Source organism: Anopheles moucheti, chromosome 2, assembly GCF_943734755.1.
Source record: "Anopheles moucheti chromosome 2, idAnoMoucSN_F20_07, whole genome shotgun sequence".
Classification (NCBI taxonomy): domain Eukaryota; kingdom Metazoa; phylum Arthropoda; class Insecta; order Diptera; family Culicidae; genus Anopheles; species Anopheles moucheti.
In genome coordinates, this window is record NC_069140.1 from 4,300,161 (window position 1) to 4,315,253 (window position 15,093).

General features: G+C 48.5%; 1 protein-coding gene across 1 annotated transcript in view; it reads left to right on the forward strand.

The window, feature by feature from the left end:
* Window positions 1-284: 284 nt before the first annotated feature.
* Window positions 285-15,093, forward strand: part of LOC128299655 (nuclear receptor subfamily 2 group F member 1-B) — a 69,085-nt gene continuing 54,276 nt past the window's right edge. The window contains exon 1 of the mRNA XM_053035672.1: window positions 285-879. Within this exon, the coding sequence (XP_052891632.1) occupies window positions 285-879 (595 nt within the window). The remainder of the gene's footprint in view (window positions 880-15,093) is intronic.

Consider the following 15,093-nt stretch of genomic DNA (forward strand, 5'->3'; position numbering starts at 1 on the left):
ATATAACCCCTTTTCGCACGTGTGTGTGTTTGTGTGGGGGAGTCTGATTGTGCACATGTGTGCATTTGTGCATCGCCAATGTTAGTGTGCTACCGGTTCCGATAAACAGATCATCCGCAAGAATCCGCCAATCTCCACCAGCCATTCCGTTCCGCCCCACCGGCCAACACCAGTTTCCCTTTGGCACCGGTGTAGGAAAAGCGGGAAAAATTTTCCTCGATAGCGTCGGCCCCGACTGTGGGGCCAAAACCGGAAGCAATATTCTGGCACACAACACCCTCAGCATGTACGGCGGTGGCGTACTCTGCCCGTCGCCCTCGACGGCGACGGGTTTCTACAACCCGCGTGGCCAGGGCTCGGAGATCGGTGCGCTCGAGCTGGGGTTCCCGCGGGGGATGGCCCTGGTGCCGCCGCCACCGCACGGTCCGTGGCGCGATCCGAGCAGTCTCACCGGGACGCACCTGCCGGTCGCCTCCAGCACGGCCACGGCCGCCGGGGACGACATCACCACACTGGGCGGGCAGGGTGGCCCCCAGGGCCAGACCGGTTCGGTCGTGCCGGGGATGCAAACGTCCTCCTCGTCCTCGAGCGGTGGTGGTGGAGTGGCCCAGGACAAGAAGGACTTTATCTCGTCCTCGTCCGGCGGGTCGTCGATCGGTAGCGTCGGTCAGCATCCGTCGGTGACCGGTGCCGGCGGTACCGTCACGCAGGGCAATGGGATCGAGAAGAAAGAGTTCCTGTCGCTGCAGCAAAGCACAACGCCCGGTTCGCAGAGTATGAACTCGCAGAACGGGCAGGATCTGAAGAACCAGAACATCGAGTGTGTCGTCTGTGGTGATAAGAGTTCCGGCAAACATTACGGACAGTTTACGTGTGAAGGTAAGTGTCACTGCGAAGGGAGTTTTCTTTTTTTAAATAAATTCTTTGATGATAATCGGAAGAAGAACACCCTGAAGCAATTAAGCAATTAATCAAGGAAATTAGACTATTTTGTACTCATTAAAGACTCTTCAATCTGTTCAAATATAAATAAAGTGTTTTCGTGTGGGGGAATGCATTATTCTTGAACCTTATCACACGGAAAGCAGTATGAGCGAAAGACATTAAAAATCACAACCAACTGCAAGCAAAACTTGTCTCTTTAGTTTTTGGGAAACATCTCGTTTTGCGTGTGGGAAACATCTGAGGAATTCCTGGGCCGTGAGAAAACTTCCTTCTCCAGTCTGTCCACAATGCCATTCCGAGTGTGTGTATGTTTTACAACTTTTATGACTTGCCCTTTTCCCTCGCCGTTGCGTCCTCAACGTGGTTACAACGCATAATTGCTTCGTTCGTGCATATGCCACCACCACTTCATTTTCTCGTTCAACACGCTAAACCCCCATTCATGCATTCAACCTCACATTGGACTTCATAAAAATATGATTATTGTGGGACATTCTGTCGCACTGTCCACGCCACGAAACATCACGAACTACGACGACGACGACGACGACGACGGCCACGGTGCAGACAATCGACATTTGCCTCTTAAAGCTACCACTGCTACTGGTTTTCCATACAGTTCCTTAACGTCGCCTTAACGAGACTCAAAGCAGCAACGAATTGAGACGTTGCGCGCTCCTCCATACACCGTGCTCGAAACCAGCACCAAACACAATTAATCAAAACAAATAAGCATAAAAAAGTCATCATTCAACCACCGGGAGATGCAAAGGGTAATGCAGAATGATGTGCCTGTCTTTATGTGCCCTTCCCGATACATTCCCTTTTTTTATGGATTCTTAATAGCAGCAGTGTAGTCGATTATTTTCACGATTTTTGGTGCCTTTTTTCTCTTTGTTTTCCTTCCGCTCGTCGGAAGATGGTCCGACCAGGGGGTTGATGGTTGTTGCAACTGCAGGTTACGATCAATATTCGGAAGCATATTCCACAAGCAATTGACTTCTAACATTATTTTTATGATGTTTTCCAACCCCCTGGATCTTCCAGCTTTCTCACATCCGCATTACTATTTTTAAAGGAATGCAGGAAAATCCTTAAAAAATAGAAATTGCCGTTGCTCTGTCCCCTCCGCTCTGTTGTTGCACTTCGGTAATTGTTATGATTTTATTTAAAAGGTTCCTTGGTGATGGTTGTTTTTTTTTTTGCTGTTCTTACTGCCTTCGACCTCACTTATGGTTACAGATTGTTTTTTATGCGTTTTGTACCATTTCTTGCGCTACCACCGTTATCTACCCTCTGGTGTCTTTTTCTTTATGCGCGGGAAGACAGGACAAGTATTAGGGAGATTGGTTTCATGCTTCCGGATCTTCCGGAACGTCCCGTGCGTTCCTTAGGCTTTCCGTCGCTTTATTTATGGAGAAACATTTTTCTTACCAGCGAACGAATTCATCCGACAAATCTTTAAGTTGTAAGAACAGTTGAGCCTTTTTCCGGCAGGATGCGTCTTCTAGGGGCAGGAGGATGGGAGTCGATCGGGGGAAGGAAACAAGATGTAAAACAGTGTGTGTTTCTCTGTGCATTCATGGGTGAAATATGCGTATGCAAATAGTTTGCCCTTTTTCCATCACAGCACACGATGATCCCGGCAAAACGGATCTCGTAGGGGACGGTAGCATCGCAGCCCACCGGTTGTGAATGGATGGTGAATCCTTCCCGTGTTTGGGGTAGCAATTTTCCACCTCAGTTGATTGATATCGGTATTTAATCACAGCTATCCGAAACAACAACGCCTTTCGCTGGTTACCGAGAGACAGTCGCTCGCTTCCTAGCGCAACATATCCAGTTGCAGTTTTCATCGCTAATGAGATGAGGAGTTTATGAAGATCTTCAAGATGTGGAGATGTGGGGCCGTGGCGGTCCTTCAGGCGGTAAGGGACGTATCAAATGTGTACGCAATGTCAAGAATAACATTATGAAAAGGGTCACCATGGGCCACCGGATTTTGCATGCTAATGGGCCACCAGCGTAAGGTGAATGTAAATGAGCTGTTCAAATGGGAGACAATGAGCAACGCGAGCTTGTCAAAGCTTGTGCTGCACAGCGCCGAATGCAGTATTATTTCCACAGAAACAATGCACAAACAAGCGGTTACGGTGAACGGTACCACAATCTTCTAATAAATTGAAGCTTTATGTAGGCTGCTCTCAAAACCGCTCGAACGGCTAATTTTCCAATCAATTATCGTACTACAGCAACGCAAAAATGTGAAACCAAACAACCGTCGCACAACATTGTGTCAACAAATGCAACAAACAAAAAACAGGCTCGCGGCCTGATTACGGCACACCATCCCTTTGGGGCCACAAGAACCACAATTAAGTTGTGATAATCAAGCGGTTTGCGGTCACAACCGACGCAAATCACAAACACCACCCAAATCGCGAAATCCGCCCTTCACAATGGAGGGTTGACATTTGACACACGGCCGTGCGTCGTGCGGGTTCGTTCAATGTGCCCCGTTTCGCGTTCTTCTTGCCGGCTGTACTGTGTTTCATGTGCTTTGGTCGGTTTTTTTTTTTTGTGGTGTGTGAAGTTGCTACTCCTGACCTCAGCAATGAATCTTAATAGAATTCGAAAGGAGTAAGAACAACACGGTCAAAAGTCACACGAAGCGACAGTTTAATGCGCAGAGTAGGGCCGATTTAAGCTTGTGGCGGTGTTCAAAAAGTGAAGTAATGTTCCGTAGAAGAAAAAAAGTGTCCATCGATGGCGCCAACAGGATGGGAGTGAAGAAAAAAAAAGCAAAACATTGATAAGGGAAAAAAGAAAGTTGTTCGAGATGCACAATGTTATCATTGGGAGTGGAGTACACCAACAAGAAGAGAAGACAGTTCTAATCACAAACCCAACATTGCGTCACTGTGTCGGCTGCTTTGCGCGATTGTGCTAATGTGATACAGCAATATTAACCATCATCGTTATGTAACGGAACCCCGGAAATACTCGGCAAGATTTCTGGACCACTCTCGCCGCCTGGAGGATGGTTTAGCTCACACCTTTCCTGAGGAATCAGAAAGATAGGGGCCAAAGGGGTGCGTCGTCCTTTTTCGAACCACGAACGGAAGTGAACCGGTTTCGTTGGTTCGCTCCATTCCAAACCGGCCGAAAAGCTGTTTGGTGTTTTAAAACATGGCAAAAACTAAACACGCATCCTGCCATCCGAGTGTGAGTGAAGGAAGGATGGCAAAGAGAGGATCGCGCAAGGATCATATAAACAGAAGGAAAAAAATAATACAAATACTCACACACACTCTCAACTAAAACCAGTAGCATCATGAGGCACGATTGATGATGATATGATCTTCGCCGATCCCCACCACCAGCAGCTAACCTCCGGCGACCCCGAACCGAACCGAGATGGTCGGCTGTGCGTCCTTGCGCGGCGCTGGTCAAATGTCAAGCTGCACACTGCAGTCAATTAATCGTAAAGAGCCTCCGCCGAAGAGGGAGAATCAATTTAGTTATCTCGCTTGGCTAACCTGTTTCTACAACGAGTTTTGTGCAGTTTTCCTCCGTGTTTGGGTGCTTTTCCTTCCGACCCAGCAACAAATTTCCACGGCAAAGCGGAACGAGACGAGCGCTCGAATATTCCTCACCCCTTTTGCCATAGTGCTGCGGCGTGGTAGTGATTTCCGTTTAAAATACTCTGTCTCTCGACCGTTAATAATCGTGGCAGAGTCAGAAGGGGGGGGTTTTTTGTTACGAGTGCGTGTGCTTTGTTTACTGGCAAATGACGCACGACAAAAGCGGGGGAAAACTAATCAATAAAGTCACCATCATTTGCTTGGATTTTACGACCCCGATGGTGATGTATTTGTTAATTCCTGCATCTTGAACACTAATCGGCCATAAAAATCGACCGTGTGTCTTTTTTGCACAAAAGCTGTGTGAAGGTGATGCACTGGCGCGAGAGCAGGTAACATAATTTAAAAAAAAAACCCACCCCAAGACACGTGTCCCGGAGTTGCTCAATTGTTCAGAGGGGGGAGAAAAAATAACCTTCTCCACCGTCGGCGCCATCCGTTGTGAGTGGAGCTCGAAGGAAGTAGTGTTTGTTGTTGTGACCATCGGCATGTGTCAGCGGGTCAATTGCGTATTTGCCGTCGCGTTTATGGTGCCCAATCCTTGGCACCGAACGTTACGATGGCGGTGCATTCGATGTGCGCCCAGGGGACTATTTTTATGAAGTAAGTTATGAGAGGCCTCCTCGAGATATAAAGACACACGGCAGTCACGTACACGGATGCTCCATTCGCAAAATGTCGATGTTTGGTCGTACGTGACATAAATGCGAGCTTTAAAGTTAATGTTCCACTATTAGCAGATTAGATGCGGAGAGGAGTTACATCACTTTGAGTGTACTAAAAGCTGATTGATCGAAGAGCAAGACTAATTTGCCTCATTCAGCTTCGCCCTCACCGGGTCGTGCGTCAAAAAATCCTGCCATCATCCAAACCGGCAACCCGACCATTATTACATACTGATGCTGCTGATGCTGCTGCTGATGCTGCTGTTGCTGCTGATAAGAAGCGCCTGCGTCGTGTCTGGCCAGATTCCGGATATGTGCACCACCGGACCGGAGTCTCTCCGTTGTGCGAGTGTCAGTGTGCTCGACAATTTACAAACATACGTGTGCTCATTTCCAGCGAAGATCCGCACCGTGTTCACACAATCGCGACAGTTAATAGTGGTGGGCGCGTACAATCAGCATGGCGTCAAATGGTGCACGACGACGGCAAAGGAGAATGTTTTGATTTTTTCAACCTCCAACCATCAGAAAACCGGCCACTATCAGAAATGGAGGCTGTGTTTTTGGGGTGTTAAGCGATAAGCGGTGCGCGGTTCAATTTATGAGTTTTCTTCGCTTCTTGCGATGTTCCGTCTTCCCTCGGGCATGGCTCAGTCTTGCTGGCCATTACCGGCGGGATGGTGGTGCGTTGGGGTGTTACCAGTGTTACCAGGGGACGATTCCTTCCTCAAAGTGTCTAACTAAAAGAACTGAACAAAAACTCCCAAGGATTGTCTCATAAAGCTCAGTGTGCCAAGGTGACTATCGTTGACTAACCTGGGGCGAGTCATCAAGGTTTGCACGACTTACTTTACCACTTCAACCCAGCTGATCGCGTGTGTTTGTGTGTGTGCTTGCAAGTGAGTTTTTGTGTGTGCAGCTGTGTGACTCTGTCCCGCTATCTCGAGGGTTGCCGGTTTACTTCTGCATCAAACGGTGCATAATTGCCGGTGTACAGGTGGGCGATTATGATCATGCAAAAAAGTGCATCCAACGCTTCCGTGACTTAGAATCTAGACAGCCGGAACTACTGGAGCAGCACCGGCACCACATGATTCGCTGTTTCTTCTTTTTACAAGAATTGAGTCATTATATCTGCATGATGTGAAATATGGCCAGCTCCACTCATCAACATGAGGGCTAACGAACTTTACCGGCATAATGTGGTGTTTTTGTTTTGCGCCCACGAAGAAAGGAAAATTTATTCCACTCATGCAATCAGGAGAAAGGAACGAGCTGTGATGGTAACCAAGCCAAGAACCAAACATTCCTGTGATTATCTCATCCACAGCCTGCTTTGTTCCGCACAGGTTCCCGTTTTGTACTTTATGATGCCAATCGCTTGAAGCAGAAATTAATTACTACAAAGTAATCGCATCATTTTCTCGCCCACAAGCACCACCCGGGGTCTAGAGATCGACGCCATAGACTTGTGCTTGGAGGGCACGCAATTTCACACTTTGCTGTCGGAGGTTGTTTTGCTTTGATCATTCTGTTACTTCGCGCTTGGATAACTCTCCGTCATGTGCACTGTTCTCTTCCGGTGATATACTCGGAAGTTATGCAAGAAGCGCCCGATGGAACTTGGTATCTATTGCAGATACCGGAATGACGGAAAATGACTCCTCTTGCAAGAATGGTTGGTTTCGGGTGCAAAAATTGTGCAATCATGATAGTCCGCCACAAACTTGCCGAGGAATTGTGTCTTTAAATCCCAAATTTCTTGGAAAATCCTCCACTCCAGGGTGGAATTCTTTTAGGAGCTTCCCTAATTCGACTAATTATCCATAACTGTCCACTGTTGCTTACCGCGCATGTTGCCGGCACTGGTTCTTACGAACCCTCCACCGGACCGTGACCATACCGGTAATAGGCCGGCTTCCCGTTCTCGTCGGCATTCTGCGGAAATTGCTCAACCGTTTTATGAGGGCGACGGGCTTTCTTTCGCTTTCATCCCGGGGAAGAATTGGTGGCGTCGCATCGATTTCACAAACAACGAACCGCAAAGCTGCCGAAAAACTGGGCCAACGTTGGGCGCCGACAAAATTCCACAAAAACGAGCGACTGTCCTCGATGCTCGGGGATTTCCTGTAAGAGGCGGAAGGAATACAACGATTTAATGCCATAAAGCACAACGCACCGCAACCAATTAAAATCAACACATCGTTACTGGCCGGGTTCGAGAACAAGAACAATTCGTCACGAAATCATCGCACAATCCGTTTTCCCTGCCTAATGTGGACTGATTGCCATTGTTGCGAACACAATCGATACCGTCGCTCCGATATCGACGAGCGATCCATTTACGGAGGTGAAGAACCCGTAGAAGCCCGGGTTCCTGCTTCCTCCTGGAGGGTACAGCGCGCACACCCTTTAATGGTCCGCACGGGGGGGTGTACACTCCGACCGGGTCATCTCCAAACGGTCAGTGCAGAACGAGGTGTGCACCCGGGTCGCATGGGTCAGGCGAGCGAAACGAGCAGGGAACCGAGAACAAGGCGGGGAATTGGGTGATTTTTTATTAACTATTAACCTCAATCGAGCGGATCGTGGCAGAGAGGATCGGTTCGAACAGGCTGCACGAACCTGGGTGGTGGTGATGGTGGAACTCACGCGACCACAATTTCCACTCACCGCCGCGAACTATCGAAACCGGCATCGATCGATTTTCGATTTTAATCCAGCTGGATCAAGCGATGGGAATAAGGAAATCGGGAGAAAGCGAGAGATAAGATGGTCGTACTCCCGCTAGAGTGGGACAATCGAGTGCGCGCGCCCAGGATGAGGTGAGCAAAAATCGTGACCTACTCGTGGCCGCGCGATCAACTAACCACCGCCAACTTGCTTTCCGAAAGGCACTGACACAGGAACGCATAAGTAAATGCCGTTCCTTTCATCCCTGTGACTTCTTCTACTTTGGCCCGGGTCAGGTCGATTTTGACGCACTCGCACACACACACCCTTGTTTATCCCTTATCCTAAGCGTGCTTATCCCCGCGTCGCCGATGTTATTGTTCTGCCCTTGCACCAACGGGCTCATCCCTCGCTGGCTGCATGTAGATATTCTTCTCATTTTCATCCACATTCATCAACTCTTGCGTGATGCGGAGTCTATTATGGCTTTTCGTCGCGATCCGCGATCAATCGTTTCGATCAATAGCCACCCACACGAGAGCGAACCACCTCCAACCGATCATCGCGACCCTTACGTCGCTTATTAATAATGTGAACGCGACCGAGACCGGGAACGGGATCGGTGCGAAATGGAGAGAATGTTTATAAACACACCAAACCCATCACCGATCACCCTGTTGCGATTGCGATCCGATTATTATGGATGTTCGGGATGATGATGATGATGATGATGATGATGATGTTGAAAACGATCAATATAATCAGTTGCCATCATCATCAGCGTCTAAATAGGGACCCCTTTTTTGCCGCGATTCTGCCTTATCGTTTCCCGATAATTATAATGAGCGCGATGGCGCGATGGCGCTTGCCGCGAGATGCAACTCTTGGAGTATTACAACGTAAGTTTGTTTAAAATTTCTTAACCCAACAATCAGTTCCCGATCAAATTGAATCATATTAAGCTTCATTGCACCGTTTCTCGAATCGATGTTGGGGCTCGTGTTCGGTCCCGGATTGCTAAATTGATTTTAATTAACTCAAATGCTTCCCAATGCACTCCGCGAAGCGCCGCTTTATTTTGTGTGACTCGAAGACAGCGCATCAGCTTCCTACCACACCACGCTAGTCCGTCGAAGCCCCCAGCACAGCACGACAACCCATCAACCCGCGCTGTGCTCGAGCTTTTCGAGAGGCACACACTATTTTTAGCGATGTCTTTATTGCGCGACTATTCCATCGCTCACTTCCCCGCGCAAGTTCGGGTCGTCCGGTTGGCGGTCCCTTGACTAGATGGTGTTGAAGATTCGATCGCATGATTAGCATCTCCGCGCGCCGAACGGAGCGTGCGCGACAAGAGCTGGCAACATTGTGCGATGCCCACTTGTATGCTACAACAAAAAAGAAGGAGGATGAAAACAACAAGTGATGTTAATTCCACCGCATGATGACACTTGAACAACAACGATTTACCTGCTCGCTGACGGAAAGGCGAACAATCCTTACATCGGGGTCGACTTTTCGAGTGACGACATTTTAACCCATTCGGTTCGGAAAGTGATGGGAAGTTGAACATAGCACATACAGGCACTGTATTAGTCGCAACACTGTTTACCCGTCGGATGATTTACGTGCCGTTTTTTTTTTGTTGCCTTCCATCCGACTGACCGCTTGGTTAATGAAAAACTTTCCCCAATATTTAGAGGCGGTGTAGAACTTCCACCCGGCAGAAAAACGTTGCAACTCTTCCCTTTTGGCCCTTTTCTGGCGGCTGCACCAGTGGGCGAATATTTACTTATTTACTTTTTAAAGGCTCATTGGGATATTTCTGGGTATTGGGTCGGCATGTCCGGAGTTAGGTTCTTCCCGCACCGCAACGAGAGAGTTTGGCCATTTCTGGTGTGCACGATCGGTCGGTCTTTCGTTGCATCCCCTGCGGAATGATGATTTATTAGCAATGAGGCTTAACGGTGATGATATTGTTTTATTAGCAAACTGATGGCCACAGGGATGTGAGGCAAACACGTGAAACGAAGCAAAGCAAAACGATACATTACACTGCGCCCAAGAGATGAGATATTCTTCAGGAAAGAGCCATTGATTAAGCACTTCTTACGTGTAAGATACGGACGAAATCTTAGCTAACTCTCACGTAAAGATTAAATGTCTTACAATAATCGGATCACAATCACAGGTCTAACGCGGAACACATCTCAAATGCTCGATTTCCTTCCGAAGGTCATGGGCCACTCGAACTGCCCAAGTCCCATTCCGTAATTCGATAATTATCGCCATGTTTGCAATTGCAACACACACACCGGACACCACCAAAACCACCGTGTAAGTGCACCAGCAAACCAGCCACAAGCCGCTAGAGCCTGGGAAAACTGAGGGCCGCGTTCCGAACAGGGATTCCAATTTCCAATTCCGCCCTCGTTCGGCGCGCGCACACTCACTCTGGCTTTGCAATCGATTTTAATTCAATATTATTTTGTTGCTCGCTTGAGGAAGTTGCCCGATTCCACAGTTGCCCCACGGATATTGCTGCAGGTCGTACAACTGCCCCTTTCGGTGGGCTGCACAACCTGAAGCTCCCGCCGAGACTGAAGACTGGTCGGAATTGGAGAAGATAATAGCCCGGTAAGTCACCGGACGGGACGGACGGACCTCGCTACCCGTCGAAAATCGGGCCAGAGAAGCGTACCCCCAGCGGTGCATTCTCGGTATCGTACGATGCGAAAATTCGTCTCCCCCGTGGTCGAAGCATTTCGGACCAGAATCGGGCGGTAAAGGTTCCAGTGGAAATAAACTCATAAGTACCTGCAAGTCGTGATCTTATTCTTTATGCGCATCTCGCAATGGAGGCGGCTGCCAGCGATCGATGCGGAACAGCAGTCGGAGGCTTGGAAACAGGAAATATCTCGATGCGATCGTTGCGCGCCCATGCTGCGCGCGCGCGCTTTGCCGTAACAGTGTCGCACGGTTTTTGCCCAGACTTTCGGCGCAACTCCACGGCTTCCCAGGAACCCCGCTTGCGGATAACGGTTTAATTATGTTTTTAAAGCAAGCGAACCACCGCGCCGGTAATAGGGTTAATGAAATGATTTCGAGTAGGTGGATGAAGGCACTGTTGGGCACATACAAGCACACACACACAAACCAAAAAGATGCACTAAACGCAACGATTCAAGAACGAAACGAAATAAAATCGCAGTACGACCCTAGAAGGGCGCACAATCACAATGTGATTCTGTGTGTTTGTGTTTTTTTTCACTTCTCCTTCCAAAGCCTTTCCACCGGATCGGCGTGTGTGCGAGAGTGCGCTCGCGCGCGCGACCTGATCGCGCACACATATTCGATCTTCTCGACGCAAGGCCCGATCGTCTTATCTCGGCGCATCGATCGAAAAATAATTTATTATTTCATATGCCCCTTTTTATTAACTGCTGCACGACTGCACTGCCTCGCTTATCTCCCGCACCCCACCGTTGCACTTTACTGCTTCCCCCGCTGCTTCTACCAAAGGGCAAAGAAATTGCTTTTCAAGCTCCTCCGGCATTCGAACGCTGGCTCGGATGCAGTGCTTTCGGGATGATCGTGTTTACTTTCCCGGTTGGCGGCGCGCCGGATAAGCGGCCCATGATCGATCGTTCGCTGACGGACGCTCGCGAGGTTTAGTGTTGCCCCGCTTTTGCTCGGTTGCATTGCGATGAGTGGAAAATTATAAGATGGGAAAATTTTCACCACCAGATAACGACACGAAGCGCAACGGGGGCGAAAAGGTGATGTCGCTTGCCCGTTTTGTCTGCTTTGTACCGGTGCGGGCCCGGTACAAATTGTTCGACGTTACCATCGGGGATACCGGATCGCATCAGATGATTGGTTTATCAAACAACTTGGCCCGTGCGTCATTAGCGCTGATCAAATCGATTAATAATCGTCTACGTAACGGCGTTTGTGCCATGTCGGACAATTATTTGGCAGTGTTGTGCCTATTTCCAACGCTTTCACTACTAAAAAATCATATTGCGATTGTGGTGGTGGGACCAATTTTAGATCTTGAATTTTGAGTCGTTCGTTTCTTGCCTTTCTAATTCGCGATCGGAGATGCTATAAGTTTGTATATGTAAAATGAACATATTTTTTCTATTTAAAACACAAATATAAATAAATTTGAAATTTAGACTAGATACAATAAATAGTATCATTTCCTCCTTCGTAAAAGTCAGCCCGTGGTGTGGGAAACGGATGCTAAATTACGGGCTCAATTTCGGGCACTGATTTTTAATCAAATGCAATTCAATTAAACCACCATGTGCGTCACTCGGTCACACACAAGTGACAAAACCGGTGACCGACCGATGTGTCGAAAAGTAAAGACTGTTTTTATTCCAACCCGCTCCCTTCCCACTCCCCCTTTCACGCCACTTTCCACTGTTCTCGGTGGCGGTGGGACGGTAAAGTAAAAACACAAAAATCTCATACCATTGGGCATGCAAATTTATGCAAAATTATTTCCTGTTAAGCATTCGGGCTATAAAACGCGACACCTTCCACAGCCGGCCCGGGCTGTTGTTGATATCGGAGATATCGCAGGCGGACACAGGGTAGAGCAAATGTAACCCACACGAACCTTGGCCGTTGGCCAAATTTCCAATCCTGACGACTCATTCATGCCCGCGCGCGCTGCATTGATAGGGTGGAACCGTGTCCACGCTGATTTGCCATCGGGGGCCACTGGAGACTGCAGCTAGTTACACACGCGGCAATGTGTGACTCCGACTCCTTGCATAGTTTATGAATAATGTATTCATACATCATGCGCTCCTGCTCCTTCGACTCTCGAAGGGACCCGTGTGTGTGTGTTTGAGACAAAAATTCCAACACCAGTTCGACCGCAGGGCAGACTCTACAGCTGTAACACGGCTCACACACCAGCATTCGAAAAGGATTCTATTTTTTCTCTCAACCTCTTCTCTAAAAAACTGTCACGACTGACTCTGCTTCGGCCGTGGTTGGCCTCAAAAAACGGGGCCGAACACCCCCCTACAACGCAAGAAGGGTGGCGAAGGGTTCATAATCAATTATCTTCCAACGAACCACAAAATTATCTCGTTATGCATCCAATCCGCCCTCTCCGGCAATGGTAAGCCTGCGCCCGAACACCAACACGTCCCGATATGCGATATGCTCACACCACAGCGTGCCCTCAGGACATTGTGCACGATGGGGCCTGTTGTTCACCCGGTTGTGTACCGGGCGCTCGTGGGTGGACGGAGACCGGAGATTCACTTACGGCCGGATCTAGATAAATAGGTGTATCATCGGATTTTTTAATTTAATTATCCCGATTTCTCTGCCCGCCGGGGACGTGATGGATGGTACGGCGTAGTGTGCATAAGTTTGCTATTTAGATATGGTTCTACTGCCAGCGGGCTTTGGTTAGCATAATCGTACCCTTGGAAATCGTGCAATTTCACGAAGAATTTTAAAGGTGGAATTCAACGCATCCAAGCAACACATCTTCACTGTTCGTTTTTAATTCGCCCAAAGTGAACTGAGAGTATTGGACGAACAAAACAAACAGCCTCAATTGCTTCTGGTATCCAAGTAGCTCAAATGAAAATGAGCAAAATATTGTATCATAAAACTCATCAACATCAAACAGCTCGACCGACGGATTGTCGGCACAGAGAGAAAGAGAGCTCGCATACTACGTTCCATCAACAGTGATTACAGAACACAGCGCAACATGTGATGTGCTACAAATTGAACGATAATCTTAAATTAAGCAATTCCCATCGGTGCATTGACCATCGCGATATGGTACGGCGGGACGTGACTGTTGCCCAACGAACCGTACCTACCGTAATCGGCACATTGCTGTCTCGATTGCATTACATATTAGGTGTGCATTATGAGTGATGGATCTTCAGCGGCCTGGTACAGTACGCTGCACACTCTAATTATCCAAGAACGCACCCGAGGGACTTCGCCCAACAACCACCATCCCGACTCTCTTTTTCTATTACCCAACCGAGCGCCGGATAATGAGATAAATAATGAGAACCAACGTTGCACACTGCCTTACAGACAGACCCCCACGCATCCCGTTCGGAGATGCAGTTATTTAAATTTCAAATTATCTCACACATTTGCAACAATCCGTGTCAGTTTCCGTGGCTCAGTTTTCGGTAGGTTTCGAGCAAGCTTTGATCTTCTCCGGCGACCTCCCAGGGAAATGGGTCGGCCAGACCAGAAACTGGAGCCGGTTCAATAATGAAGTGACCCCAGCGGAGGCGAGATGTAATTTAAAAACAAAACCTCCATCACCTCCAGTAATCCAAGATCCAGGTGCATCCAGGAGGCTACCGGGTGGGATCTTCTATTCCACGTGGTCCGGTCGTAAACTGTGCAATTCTCTGCCTGATGGTTCTTCACTCTTCATCATTACATGCTATTATGATTATTATATGCAGATTGTGTCGGTACGTGCGTCGATATTCGGAAGCGCGAAACTGCTTTTGTCCCGCAGGCGGTACCGGAGCCGAAGATCCAAAGATCCGGATCGTTCCCAACGGCAAAACCTTGACCACGTGATTGTTGCGGCATCGGCCACCCGTTCTTCGTTCGCTCGCTAATTTACGTTAACCGAGCAGAAGTAGAACCCGGAGGATCCGTTAATATCCCATTACCGGGCATTCGGCCAACCGTCGGCCGCACCGGAGGGTCGCTGCGGTGTTTATGCTTAACGTCAATTTTATTGTTTTTCCCCATTCGGCATGCAAAGGAATGAGCTTTGATTTATAGCCATCACTTCACAGACTCCCCCGGTGGGGACCACGTTCCTCCCACCGATTGATCCGTTTTCGTTGGTGGCGGTTTGCGGTTGAAAATTGAAATTCATATTGTTAAAGTTCGTGCGTAAAAGTGCATAAAAGTGTTCCCCGTGAGAGGACCCTTGGACATCTGGAGGCAAAAATCTGAAACCACGCCAGCACCGACGGCTCCCGGGGGTCCTCCTGTAGTGAGTTGTTATAACTCAATTTATCACCCATTTTAACCAAACCGCGGTTCCAACACCGTACCGAATCGGAAACAATTGTCTTCCAAGTCTCGTTCCAGATGTTCTACCGCGCTTTCGGGCCTAACACGTTGCTTCTGGGTGG